The sequence below is a fragment of the Pteropus alecto genome, unplaced genomic scaffold, assembly GCF_000325575.1.
Source record: "Pteropus alecto unplaced genomic scaffold, ASM32557v1 scaffold50, whole genome shotgun sequence".
NCBI lineage: Eukaryota > Metazoa > Chordata > Mammalia > Chiroptera > Pteropodidae > Pteropus > Pteropus alecto.
In genome coordinates this window covers 5,940,812-5,956,096 of record NW_006431918.1, presented here as the reverse complement: position 1 = coordinate 5,956,096, position 15,285 = coordinate 5,940,812, and the positions used below count along the sequence as shown (strand labels likewise).

General features: G+C 36.0%; 1 protein-coding gene across 4 annotated transcripts in view; it reads left to right on the top strand.

Moving 5' to 3' along the window:
* The window catches only part of MND1 (meiotic nuclear divisions 1), a 54,926-nt gene that overhangs the window by 375 nt on the left and 39,266 nt on the right, over positions 1–15,285 (top strand). For 3 of the 4 annotated variants that reach the window (XM_015585138.2, XM_025042677.1, XM_006906256.2), the window contains exons 2-4: positions 4,891–4,956; positions 8,826–8,883; positions 11,713–11,861. In XM_015585138.2, coding sequence (XP_015440624.1) covers positions 4,891–4,956; positions 8,826–8,883; positions 11,713–11,861 — 273 coding nt within the window. The remainder of the gene's footprint in view (positions 1–4,890; positions 4,957–8,825; positions 8,884–11,712; positions 11,862–15,285) is intronic. The other variant, XM_025042690.1, reaches the window with a different exon arrangement.

Genomic DNA, 15,285 nt, shown 5'->3' with positions numbered 1-15,285 from the left:
CTCCCGCCCTCCCTGCCGCTCTGCGCCCTGGAGCTGTCGCCGGGTCGGGTTAGGTTAAACACGCGAATTGTTCGAGAGCGTGACCCGACTGACTTACAAACTCCGCCATCTGCCCGGGAGACTACGAGTCACTTCCGAACCTGTGCCTCGGCTCCCCGGATTCGGCCACCAAAAAGTGCAGTCCCTCATTCAGAACTGGGAAAGAAAGCGTCAGCGAGACAACGGGCAGGCGCGCAGGGGCGCCGTAGATCCTAATGGCTGTCTTGATGTTTGACAATTGAGTGGTTCTGTGCATTGCAACATTAGAGCTCATTTCTGAACTGCTCACAGTTTAGATAATTATGAGCAATCGTCGTCAGTTAGATGATGCCCGTGAATTTATTATTATTGTTATTATTTTTACCGAAGGGCAGGTATTGCACTTTTGTACTGCAGACTGCCGGTTGGTAGGGAGTTAGTCGTTTTATTAGGGAAGCACCGCGCTGTGTTAGTCTTCCTTGCATGCTATGATGGGTTACTTCCTGGTTAAGGTTTCAAATCATCTCTGAAGTTAATGTCTTTCTGTTCATCACATCGTTTCATAAAGCTTCAGCGTTTCATGCAATTTTTTTCTGCTGCTGTTGGCAGAGAATAAACATCTAATTAAATGGATCTAAGATTTTAATATCTTAATTTAGTTAAGTGGCCGTTATTTTGCAAAGCTAATGGTGGACAGGGATTTAGGTTGTACGGTGTTTATTTGAAGATACATGTCCAGATGTAATTATAACTGATAACGGCTTCTTTGTGGTTAAACTACCATCTCAGGCACCTGGACATGAAAGAAGACAAACAGGACCACATTAAAACCTGTTACCAATGCTCCGTGATATCATATTTCTCTTTATAAAGTTTTTGGCCTAACATAACTGACTACTGAGAACTAAGCCACACAAATGCATTAACTTTATCCCTTTAACTTATATCTACTCATGAATTACCTTGAATGCTTAATAGTTCAATGTGCTCTTAACTCTTTTCGGATGCTTACCTCTGATCATGGAGAAACATGAAACAAATTAGAATAAAAGTTTTTGTAAGATACATTCTATTTTTTTATTAATGATTAAGAAATAAGTTTAGTGTTTTGTTGATCAAAGATAACTTGTTCTCTTTCCTGATTGAGAATTAATAGCTGTTTTGATTTGGTTGGGCTTGCTGGGTAAAGAATTATAAATTCAGGCATATTTTTGGAATTAAAGAAATGCAATGTAGTTTGCCACTTCTGAGGGCAGCAGATATCTACTTTTAATTTTGTAAAATTTTATTGTAATTGATCAACAGAGCTGACTTTAGGAATTCCATAACTCCTAATTGGAGAGGGTACCTTTGTTGTCCTGAAGTCACGTTTTGAGTCCTCTTACTTACTAATTTGAATGCATCTCTAACTTATACTATCAGATTTTCTTTAATTTTATCTATTAAATGAGCCATCATTGATTTTTTTTTAGAGAGAAATTTCTAAATATGGATTAATAAGTCATACTTTCATATTAGTAATTTTAGTTCTGGCCATGATACTCTCCTTCCATAGTTAATAATAAAAACTAATTATAGTCATAAGAGAGACTGATGGATAAATTAGCCTGAAAACAATGTAAATGGATAATACAGTTCACCTTTCTTGAGTAACTTTCATAGCTACTGAGCTGAGTGGTAAGAACTTTCCTAAATCTGTGCCCATAGGACAGTAGATCCTCCTCATCGCCTGCTTCTGGGGAGCAGCTCCTGGAGTCCATGCACTGCTCCAGGAGCTGCTTATAATACCCAGACATTAGGAGCCTTTCCTAAAACTCAGTCTGTTTTCCTCTGGTGCCGCCACAAACCAGAGACCTCAAGGGATTCTCACTGCCCCACAGGCACCCCTGACATTTCTTCTAGATTCTGGGGTGAGAAAAGAAAAGCAGTATTCTTAATCCTGGGGCACAATTAAAACCCCTGAAAAGAGTTTTCAGTATACGCATGCCCAGGCTGAGGCTACTTCTCAGAGATTCTGATTGAGTCGATGTGGTTTGTGCCTGGGCTCCAGTATTTTTTAAAAGCTAAGATGATGCTAATGGCAGTTAAGACTCAGTGAAGTGAGGAATGAACTGAGGGAGCCTTCTCACTGGGTGTGAATTTCATGCTTGGTTTATTCAGATACTGCAGAGGCCAACATGAATGGAGGCTGATAAAGCAGGATTGAACTCTAGCTCTCCATCCTAGGTTTAGTGTCAGGTATATACGGTCAGGTGCTGCCCTACCAGAGATTTCTCTGATTTATCTCCAAGCCAGGCAATAAATGGTTATCACAGAATTCCTTATTATTATTTCACCCCGTATGATATTTATGGGAGTCCAGTGGGTGTTGTGGGGTTCAAGAGCTTGAACAGCCTCTCATTTGGGGGTTAGGGGTTTTAGATACATGGTCCTGAAATTAAGGGCTGGCCTTTATGTCTTCTCTGTCTAACCTGGCACTAAGCTCTGGGAAGGCAAAGGTAGTTCCTGTATGAAGATTTTCAGTCAGAGAGACAAGTAAACACATCTTTTGAATCATAGTAATTGATTTGTTGAAGGTATGTTCTGGGAACACATGGAATGACACTCAGCCTAGCCTGTGAGCTCAGGGAAATTCTCTTGGAGAATCCCTAAACAAAGCCTTGGGAGACTTTTTGGAGTTTTGAATAGGTAAGTGAAGAAGGTGTTTTAGGTAGAAAGAAAAACATGTTTTGAAAGGCACAGAAATGGGAAAGACCAGTCCGCAAGTGGATAATTACAAGTAGTTTTTGTGTTACAGCTCAAATTGCTTAGCTCTCCATGTTGTTGTAGAATTTGATGTGGGGAGTGGTACCTGTGAGAGTAGATTGGAGTCAGGTGATAGAGGGCCTTTGTGTATCATTCTGGGATATTGGATACTTCTGGATGGTTGGAAGCCACTGAAGGGTTTAATCAAGGGAGAGGCATGGTTAGATTTGCTTTTTGGCAGTGCGGAATGTGTTCTTAAAGGGTGAAACAAAGCGTCTTTGTGGGACTGCAAGTATTTGCAGGAGACAGGTAATGCAGGCCTGAGTTGAGGTAGAGGTAATAGGAATGAAGCAGACTGTATAGATTTGTGAAATACTTAAGCACCGAAATTGGCAGAAGGTGGTGGTTGGTTGGCTGTGGAGTAAGATGAGGGAACCTAGGATGACTGCCAGGCCTCTGGCTGGGGAAACAAGGTGGTATCTAACTGAACGCAAGCTCTAGAACAGCAGGTTCGGGGAGCAGATGTAGGAGAGGAGGAGTTCAGTTTAGACCCGAGTCTGGAGTCTGTCCAGCAGGCAGGTAGATACAAGGAGATCAAAGCTCAGAAACATACTCAGGGACTCATGTAAAGATTCGAGGACTCACTGTAAGTGCTAGTTAAAACCATGAAAGCAGATGAGATCAAAGAAAAGGTATGAGATCAGTAGAGAACCCTGGGGAACTTGCAGTGTTTGAGAATGGACAGAAGAAAAAGAGAAAATGTAAACTGGCTATTTATTTTCCCCCATACAACTCATCCAGGATCACTGGATGGTTTTACTGCTGTGAAAGAGTTAGTGGGTTCCTAGGTTCTGCAAGTAGAATAAAGACTCCTGGACTCTGGTGTACATGCAGAACAGCAATTCCAAATCCCTTTCCCCATCTCACAGGCTCACGTTTTCTGATAGAATTTTTTATTGGATAGGGTCAATCTTTAATTGTTGTTTTATTTATGTCTGCTTTTTAAGTAGTGTAAAGTGTTTTACAGTTCTTACTAAACAATGTATTTGCAGTTTTTAAGAAAGGCAGATCACTTAAGAGACATTCCGGTGGAATCCTCCATTGGAGCACTAGAAATGACTGTTCTTGTTCTTTTTTGTTATTTTCTGTGCATCTCTGCGTTGAGGAAATTTGGCGGTTTTTTTCCTTTGCTTTCGGACTTTACCTTTATGTTTACAATATATAGTAAAATTTATTATTAACATACATTTCAGTTACATGCTAATTATCTTAATTTCAAATGGGCTAAAACGTAGTTACGGAATAATAGTAACCCAAAGTAGGCTCCATTTTCTACTTGGGTAGGTTTTCCTTCCTTCAACCTACCCTCTGCAGTGCTGCTACAACGATCTTACAAAACGTAGCTCTGATCTTGTCACTCCCAGCTTTAGAAATTGTGCAGCAGCTCCTCATTGCCTGGAATAAAGTCCGCTCTCTTTGGCCGGTCAGCCTTCTATCATCTGGCCCCAGACAACCTTTCACACCTCACTTGCCACTCCCACTCCCTCTATCCGCACCTACAGTAATCATCCGGAGTCTTTCTGGAGCATTCCATGTACTTCCGTAACACTGTGCCTGTATATGGTCTGACCAGGACACCCTTCTCACTGTTGCTCAATTTACCAAAATCCTTTTCATCTCTAACTTTCCTAGCTAATCCTCCTACCTCCCCAGGGCAGAGTTAATTCATTCTGTCCTGGTCAGTAAATCATTCTGTTCTGGGTAGCATGTACCTGTTCATCAACTGTAGATAGTTATGTCTGTTTTCTTTGAGAGATTATAAGTCTTTTAAAAGTAAATATAGTGACTTATCACTGGATCATTTGATAAATATTGAATTTCTACAAAATGCCAGGCTTTGTCTCCATCACAATTTTTATTATTATACTGGCAGCACCTACTACAAGACCTGGCATATGGCAGTAGTTAAGATCAATCAGTCTTTAGGCCTGGCTCTGAGAGTTAGCAAACCTGTTGGTATCAGACAAGACCATGCATAAAATTTCTGATAATGTTTCATACCAAGTTGTTTTAAAATGCAGCATTTAAAAAAAATTCAGTGTTTACTTTTTAATTTTTGTGCTTTAGTCGAAGAAAAAAGGATTAAGCGCAGAGGAAAAGAGAGCCCGCATGATGCAAATATTTTTTGAGACGGTAAGTCATTTTCCTAAGAGTTTTAGTATTTTGCATATTTTTTTCCTTATGTATATGTCATCCAGTGTTAACTGTACCTTTTTTATTAGAGATCAATACTCACTAATTTCCTGAGGAAGGAATAAAATCCTGCAAATATTTGTGGTTCCTGGGAGCTGTGGGGTATGAAAGAACCTTATCCCAATGTTCGCAGAGCCTCTTCCATCCAGACTATCCTACACTCTGGACCCAGAATTATCTTTCTAAAGCATGTATTTGATTGTATTCCCTTTCTGCCTGAAAATAATGTTAATAGCTCACATTGACTGAGTACTTCCTAGGAGCCAGTCACTTGGTGTAGATGATCTGATTTCATCATTTTTAACCTATGAGATCGGTACTGTTGTTATCATCTTTGCTCTGCAGATCCGGACATCTGAATGCAGCCTAAGTTGCCAGCCCCGGATCTCAAAAAATAGAAGTAATAGTTCTAGGATTCAAACCTGGGCATGATCATCTGATTTTAGAGGTAGTGCTAAATACTGCCTCTGTGCATTTGTAAGTCAGTCTGTCGTTTAACACATATATGATGGCACGTAGGCCTCCTTAATTTATTCCAGATATTTGTGCCTGCCACTAACAAGAAATATGTTTGAAGTTTCCACTCCAAAGTGGCAGAGCCAGGAATCAAACCCAGACACCTGTCTCTAGAGACTGTTTTCTTTACCATGTTGCTATACAGTGGCTTTTCTTCACTTCCAGGTTAAAGTCCACATCATACCTTTGACCTATAAAAATATTAACTTTTTGTGTCTTTGCCTAATACTTGACAGGATCTTTAAAGTTTAGTCTAGCTCCAACGTACTGGCTGTTTTCATTAAATACAGATGTGAAGAAGATGGAGAAAATGGCAAAATAGAATATGAAATTAGTAAGAAATGATAATACTTGGCACTTTGATTTTGGTAACGCAGACTCTCAGTAAAACAAGCAAAAAATTCTGGAGACCTTTTCTTTTTAAACCGTTTGCCCTTTAAGTGTAATCATACTAATCTTACTTACAAAGACTTACTAAAAGTCTTTGGCAATGCAGAACAGAGTATATTAATAATGATGCTATGATTAGGAGGATAAGTTGATAAACTTTGTCCATGGGGATTATGATTATTTGTCTTGCCGAGTTGAGATAGTTTTCCTATGATCTCAAAGCAAGAAAAATAGATTTTAATTCCTACCAGGCAGTGGAAAGCTGGGGAGAGTGGTAGGGAAATTATTTTGTCCTTTATGATATGTTAGACTTTTCTCAGATATCAAAATTGGTTGGTTCTGATTGAAAAATTTTCAGTTCTGCTCTCAATTACAGTCATGTACCCCTTAACAACGGGATACATTCTAAGAAATGCTTCATTAGGTGATTTTGTCATTGTACAAACAGAGTGCATATACACAGACCTAGATGCTGTAGCCTGCTACATACCTAGGCTGTATGGTATAGCATATTGCTCTTAGGCTACAAGCCTGTACAGCACATTACTGTACAAAACAGCACAAGATTAAATCAAGCACAAGAGAAAATGATGCAACCAAGAGAGGTGGTAAACACAAGATGGATGAGCTGCTGCTGGAATAGCAGCATATTGTTTAACAGCAAAGTATTTTTCATGAGTAGGCTCTAAAATAATAGTAAAATGTATAGCATAGTAAATACATAAACTAGTAACAGCCGTTTACTATCATCAAGTAGTATGTACTGGTCGTAATTGTATGTGCTACACTTTTATACTTTCATGGCCACACAGTAGGTTTGTCTACACCAACATCACCACAGACAGGTGAGTAATGTATGACTCTACGAGGATGGCTAGCTATAACGACACTAGGCGACAGGAATTTTTCAGCTCTATTATAATCTTATGGAACATTGACTGAAATGTCATTATGTCGCACATGACTGTAAATGATTGATTAATTTCATTTTATATATTCCTATACATATTCATTCGTATGAATACATACATAGTGTGTGTGTGTGTGTGTGTGTGTGTGTGTATTTGAAGTTGCTAATGTAATAGAAAAAGAATTTTTTTCCTGTTATACTTAAGGAGAACATGGGAGCAGTATGTAGCTCAAGGATAGAGAACTTGTGCCTACAGCCTATTTTACTTGATAGCTTTGTGATTTTAAGGAAGTTATTTGACCTAAAGCTCAGTTTCCTTATCTATTACAGAGAACTGTAATAATTGTACCCATCTTACAGTGTTGGTATAAGGATTAAATGAGATAATCTTTGTAAAACATTACAATGCCCAGATCATAAGTGCTTAATTAAAAGTTATCATAACTATATGTCTTCTATGATGTGGTACACATAGTTTTTTAAGGGCTAGAACCATTGTGCTCATCTCTTCTTTATTTCTGTTCAATGCTGGGAAGAACTAATATTTACTTTAGACCATTTTCTCTGTCCACTTAAATGACCACATTTTAGTTCTAAGGCTCGTTCTTTGCAAGCTCATTTATTTACATAGCAACCCCATAAGTGCAGCTAGTATGTCTGGGGCTCCTCCTTGATGACCACATATAGGCAGATGTCTCAATGAGTTCATGTTCTTTTTCCAGGGAATCTAAGGTATTTGCAAATAGATTTGACTAATTGATTTTTTTTAATGCATTAGAGACCTGAAGTCAGTAATTCATTGCATGTTCTCTGAGACCATAAAGTATTACCTAAAATGGTTTATGCCCAGATGTGCAAAAATTGATTTTATACTTTAAGACCAATGACTTAATATTTTCCTTAATTTACTAAATCTTAAGTATAGTGAGATGAAGTTACTTTTAACAACATTTTATTATGAAAGATGAATGAATTTTACAGTGATATCTATATGTTCTACCATGAACATTTTACTCTACTTTATCACATATATATTCATCTACTACCCCTTTATCCATCAGTTTGTCTTGGGGGAAAGAATATATGCCCAGTCTTTGTTAGGTATATGTTTTGTGAATATTGTCTTCTAGTCAGTATTTGTCTTTTAAATTTCTTAATAGTACCCTTGGATGTTTTAAATTTTTAAATTTGGATGTTTTAAAGTTTTAAATTTTTGACCCTAAGTTCCATCTTATTGAAGTTGCCTTTTCAAGTGTATTTTGGAAGAGCTAGATCCCAGATTTCCATAACAACAATCACAATAATTCTCTTCTAATTACTGAGTACTTCTGTCTTCTCAAATATTTCACTTTTGTTATCCAAGTTTTTTTCACCACTTCAACCAAGGCTTATTACGAGAAGAAAGGAGTATTCTACGTAGATTTTTTTTCTAACCATAATATAAATATTCTACACATATAGCTTCCCATAACATTTTGCTTTGGTGGATATGCAGCATGCGTAGGTGAATGATTGACAGGCAGCCATGAAATTTATAATTTTCCTATTGTTTAAGTGTACTCGTCCATGTAAACAATTCTTGACAGTCTATGTTTTGCTTTTTATTAGAACTGCTAAATCTGTAATGTATGATATATGCTAAGCGAAGTACTGTTTGTGTTTTCTTAAAATCAACGTGTCAGAAAAGCTGATTATCTCATGTTAACAAGTGATTCATCATAACTAGTTTTCATATTTCAGTGAGAGTATGTTCTCTCCAATTACTTTAAAGGATTGTTTGTTCATGTAAAATCTGTCCATTGTAACTTCTCTTGAAAGTATTGAACATGATAATTGTGCTTTCAGCCCCCAAATACTTGATTTTATTGTTCATTTCCAGGAATAGTTTTTTTAGTACAATGTCTTATGAACATAATTATGGTAAATATAAATATATAGCAGAGAATAAACACGTTTTTCATCTCTCTTTTTTAAAAAAAACTCTTTTAAACAGAAAGATGTATTTCAATTAAAAGACATGGAGAAGATTGCTCCCAAAGAGAAAGGCATTAGTAAGTATCAAAGGCATGCAAGGGATTTAGGGAAATATTGGTCATCTTTTCTGCTACATCTTTTCTACTTTCACTTTATGGAAACAGATTTGTAGAGATGAATGTAAAAGTCCTTACATGATGTCTTTGGGCCTTGGCCATGAGTCCTGTGGAGTATCTGTTCTAGGAAAATTAAAATGGAATATGCATGCATGCCCGTGTACACACACACACACACATATGTACACCCAAATATACACATTTATTTATGGATAGAATTTACTTCAAAAGAAGGAAAAACTATTCATGTATGTTCTAGTATTTGTTAAATGTGACTTTGTCTTTACATGGTGTGTTGGTTTTCTGCAGCTATATTAGTTTTTTGTAGCAGAAAATTATCACCAACCTGGTGCCTAAACCCAGTAGAAATTTATTCTCTCATAGTTCTGGAGGCCAGAAGTCTAAAATCAAGGTGTCGGCAGGGGCAGCTCCTTCTGGAGGCTGTGGGGGGAATCCTAGCTTCGGGTGGCTGCCCACAGTGCTTTGCTTATAAGCCCATCATTCTAATTGCTGCCTCTCTTCACATGGCTTCCCCTTTGTTTTCTCCCCTTCTGTTTCTTATAAGGACACGTCATTAGATTTGGGACCCATCCTACATTCAGGATGATTTCATCTTGAGATCCTCAATTACATCTATATAGATGCTTTTTCAAAATAAAGTCACATTCATAGATTCTGGGGTTCATCTTTTGAGAGGTCACCGTTAAACCCACCATATATGATACACATTTTGTTAAACTTTACTTTCTGATTACGTAAACTGTGTAATATACATGCTTATTTTAACAGATTTGGAAATTACAAATTACAAAAGTTTATAATCTCTCTCTTCTGAGAACACCACTGTTAACATTTTGCTGTATTTTGATGTCTTATTCTTAGATTCTGTTTGTCTTTGAATGTATGTATCTGTCCATTTCTCTGAGAAGGAACTATGCTGCATGTACAGTTTTGTGTTCATGTATTTTTTCATATAACATTATATCATCTACATTTATCTCTGTCATTTGCTTTAAAAAAAGGATTTACAATATCTGCCTCTTCTAATGTTTAACTCTATGACCACCTACTGTGCCATTACTTGCTTAGCCCTGTTAACTATTGTTGAATATCTAGGTTGTTCCCAAATTTTGCTGCTAAAATTAATATGTAATTAACGTGCTATCCATAAATTTTTTTCTAAAAGACTGATTTTTTTAGAGCAGTTTTAGGTTCACAGAAAGATTGAGATGAAGGTACAGAGATTTCTCATACACTTGCCATGCATAGCTTCTGATATGAACATCACTCACCAGTGGTGCATATACTACAGTTGGTGAACCTGCATTGATGCATTGTGATCATCTCAAGTCCACAGTTTACATTAGGGTTCACTCTTGGTTTTTTACATTCTATGGGTTTAAGCAAATGTGTAATGACACGGATCCATCATTATGGTACCATACAGAGTATTTTTACTGCCTTAAAAATCCTCTGTGCATTCGTTGCCTATTCATCCCTACCTCTCCCCACATAATTTTTTTTTTTTACATCTCATTACCTCAGTAGGAAATGTCCCTAGAAATAGAATAGAAAATGGAGACTTGTGTTGTTTTAGTCTTTTTGTATGTATTCTCAAATTGCCTCAGGAAAGGCTATACCAAATTCTACTCATATTCATTTCTCAGAACTGTGTTTTCATTTTTAGTGTTCTTTAATATTTCATTTCAGTTCGTACTTCTTTACAAGTGAGGTTGAATGTTTTGCATATTCAGCATTGATTTTATTTATTGAATCTTTAATTTTTTAATAGATTTTATTATATTTGGGGACTTGCTCTAGGAAAAATCAAAATGGACATTAAAATATGGATGATTTCTTGACACAGTTTAATAGAAAGTGAGAATCGTTTATGAATTTCAAACATTTGTGAAATAGGACTTTGTATTTTTTACATGCTATTTTTAAAAGCTTTTTTCTAATTTGTACTATTACCCCAACCATAATCTCCAGTAAATTATTTAATTTTTTATAATAGTTTTATTTTAGTTTTCTTAGCAAAAAAGGCAATGCATGTTTATTGTTAGAAAAAAATTAAAAATGAGCAAAAAGAAGGAAAAAAATTACCCCCTAACCTACCATTCAAAGATAACCATTGTCACATTAGTGTATACTGTCTTTTAACTTGATTTTTACGTTTTGGATGTGCATATACCTTGCCATTAAATAAATTTTTATAACATAAATGATTACCTAGTATTCCATTGTAATAAAATACTTTTAAAAGTCTAGTTATCGGACTGGTTTCCAATTTTTTTTACTGTTGACAACTCTGCTTTGACAAGCATCCTTATGCATATCCATCATTATTTTCTTTGGCTGAATTTTTAAAAGTGGAATTTCTACATAAAAGGCATGCAAAATCTAAGGTTTTAGATACATACTGCCATGTTTTTCACCCATGTTGAGAGTACCTATTTCCCCGAATCCTTTATTGTACTTTTTAGTTTTTTTAATTTGGTAGTCAAGAAATCATATCTCATTGCTTTATTTTAGATTTCTTCAGTTATTAATGAGGTTGAACATTTTTCTTGTTTACTGACCATGCATATTTTGTAGATGCCCATTGATGTACTTTTGTTTTTCTATTGAAGTATTTGTCTTTTTAAATTATTTTTAAAAGCTCCTTATTTATTAACTTATTAACTCTTGATCTGTAATATTTGTTGCAAGTATTTCCCTAGTTATTTGCCTTATAATTTTATTTATGATGTGTCTTAATGTAGAGTCTTTAAAAATTATCTCTTATAGCTGCTATGTCAGTAAAAGAAGTTCTTCAAAGCTTAGTTGATGATGGTATGGTTGACTGTGAGAGGATTGGAACTTCTAATTATTATTGGGCTTTTCCAAGTAAAGCGCTTCATGCAAGGAAACGTAAGTTGGAGGTTCTAGAATCTCAGGTAAGCCACCACAGGTAAAAATAATAGATTTGCTTGTAAGAAGGAAATTTGTTTCACTTAATCTTTTAATTTAGTCGTTTCTGTTTAATTTTTAACATACGTTATTTGACTCAGACTCTAAAGATAATCAACATATCTCTCCCCCAAACAATACAAGGATCTTAGAATGTTTTAACTTTTATCTTCCCACATTCCATGATATTGTTTTCTAGTATTTTAGTTCCTGTTAGGTTTATAGAAAAACTGATGGGAAGGTACAGTTCCCAAATACTACCCCCTTCTCTCTACCAAACACACAGTTTCGCCTGTTATTCACATCTTATATTAGTTTTTGTGTGGACATACGTTTTCATTTTTCTTGGGAATTGCTGAGTCATACAATAACATTATGCTTAACTGTTTGAGGAACTTCCAGACTGTTTTCTAAAGCGGTTGCACCATTCTGCATTCCTCCCAGAAGTGTAGGAAGGTTTTAATTTCGCCACTTCCTCACCAAAACTTATTACCTGACTTTTTGATTCTAACCATCCTAATGGTTATAAAGTGGTATCTCATTATGGTTTTGATTTCCTGATGACTAACGATGTTGACCACTTGAAATCTTTCTTAGAGACATGTCTGTTCACATGTTTTGCCCATATTTTATCTCTTAAACATGATACTGCATTTTTTTTTCCTGCTAGTAAATGACATGCATATTAATCACTAAGCAATTTTTTTTTTAAGTTATGTAATTAAAAACTTCATAAAAGAGTAATTTACTTTTAGGTCTTACTGCATTTTCATGTCTTCATGGGTTTTTATTCTTGTTTTTATTCTTTGCAATTCCCTTGTCCTTCCTTTCTACTTAGCCAATTCTAAACAGCTCTCAGAGACCTTCTCAGACGCTCATAACTTGAGGATACATACCATAGATTTTCTGTTCTTTTAATTTTTCACATGTATGAGTTTTGAGTTTTATTGATTCTATTAGATTTTAATAGCTTTATTGAGGAATAATTGACATATAAAAACTGCTCATACTTAAAGTTTATAAATCGATAAGTTTTGACATATGTATACGTTCATGAAACCATCACCATAACCAGGATAATGAGCATACCTGTCACCCCCTAAAGTTTCTTTATTTCTCCTTTTAGTCTTTTTCTCCTGCCCTTCCCTGCACTGCTTCCCCTGCCCCCATCCCCAGGCAACTATTGATTTGATTTCTGTCACTATACATAAGTTTATATTTCTTAGAATTTTCTATAAACAGAATCATACAGTATATACTCTTTTTCTTGGCTTCTTTTAACTCAGTGTAATTATTTTAAGATGTATCCATATTGCTGTATGTACTAATCATTCATTTTTATTACTGAGTGGTATTTCATTATATGGATGTCCAACAGTTTGTTTATCTGTTGATGGACATTTGAGGTTTTTGTTTGTTTTAGTTTTGGGTTATTAGAAGTATTGAATATTCATGTAAATTCTTTGTATGGATGTTTGTTTTCATTTATGATAGTAAACACCTAGGAATGGGGTAGCTCGATCACATGGTAGGCATATGTTAAACTTTTTAAGACATTGCCAAAGTGTTTTCCAAAGTGCTGTGCCATTTTATATTCCCGCTAGCAATGTACGTGAGTGCCAGTCTCTCTACAATACCAAGTATCAATCAGGATTGGAGGGACTGGCACTCACACACATTGCTAGTGGGAATATAAAATGTCAGTTATTCATGCCTGAAGCTGGGCATCACGGGTACCAATGAAGCATTTCTTGGTAAACCGGAGAAACTCTTTGCCTTTGATAAAAAAGGCCAATGGATATGTTTTGTTTCTTCGCCTCTGAGTTTAGCATAATCTCTAATTTAGCAAGTGGAGTAGCTTGACAAACCTTAATGGAAATAAGAGATTCTTGCTAGTATGCTAGTACAGTGAATCTGTTTTTAAAAAGTGAATATGATAGCATTGTTTATTGTGAATGATTGAAGAGTAGGATGTTCTAATTAGTTACTCACAGTATACTCCTCTCCCTACTGGTCTGAAGAGTTGGCATCCAATATATTTTGTAACACAACCCTCTTTCTCCACCCCTGTTTACAAGCTGGAGGTCAAAGCTTAATCTTGCACTGAAATCGTAGGTCAAGTCAGAGATAGGCAGTAGATTTAATACCTTCTTTTGTAAGCACTCCAGCAGTAAATGGAGAGCAAGATTTTGATATGTCATTTGTAAAAGATTGATAGCCCTTGGCATTTGCTGTAAATTCAAAACAAAACAAAACAAAAACTCGGTGCCATTTCACTGACCTAAACCTACTTTTTTCTGTCACAAACATTTGAGAAGTCATGTCAGCGTCCTACTGTACCCCTCAACCGTGGTTCTGAAGATGACTTATTGCTTTAGAGAAGCAATATGGCATAATGGAAAGATAAATAGAAATAAGACATGGATTGAAGTCACAGCTTCACTTCTTACTAACTGTGGTATCTTGGAAAGTTTTCATAGGCTCTTTGAGGCCACAGTTTCTCAATTTGTAAAAGAGATTATTCTTATTTCAAAGGGTTGCGATGTGGATTAGCTGTTACGTGTAAAGTGCGTGGTGTACATACGCACTCGGTGTATGGTGGCCACAGATTCAGCTGCATTAGTACTCATCCAGGAATATATACTGTTAGTTTACATGTTCAGTCAAAACCAATATTTGAGGGTCTACTATGTGCAAAATATTTTACCACATAACGAAGGTAATTCTAAAAAGTAGAAATCAAGATCCATGTTTTATGAGAAAGAACTTATAAGTTAACACATGAAAGAGTGAAATGAAGAGTGAAAAGTGTTAATAGCTAATTGCCTGAATGAATGGTAGACATTAAAAATACTACAAGAGATGGTGGGATTTATATAAAAATAGAAGGTGCTTAGTTAATGTTGAATTGAACCAGATTCTAAATTCAGGGTTTCACTAAAGGATCAGTTTATTCAACACATTGCCAAAGTAGAATATAAACTTCCTTTGAGTTTCTTCTTAATTACTTCCAGATTGGGGGAGGGGGGGGCGAGGACTCTTAATTTTTTCCTCCCATCATTCTGTTCTGCTTTGGTTCTGTCAGTGATTCCAAATATGTGCAGGAATGTTTTCATCTCTTGAGAATAGACATTTTTTTTTTTTGTAGTAGATCTGAAAATTAAATCAGGAAACACATTCTTTTCTCCCTTGTCTTTAGGTCGTATGTGTTGATCATTAGTAAAGACAGTCTGAAAGCCTCATGATTACAATTTATGTTTCCCTTCAACTGCGTATGGGTTGCATTAACTAGTTCTACAGATATTTACTGTGTGCCTGTTAGGGGCATGCCCTGTGCCAAGTTTTTTTGGGGCAATATAAAAATAATAGTGTGTGTGTTTCATGTTGAGGTAATTTACACTTTACTTGGTA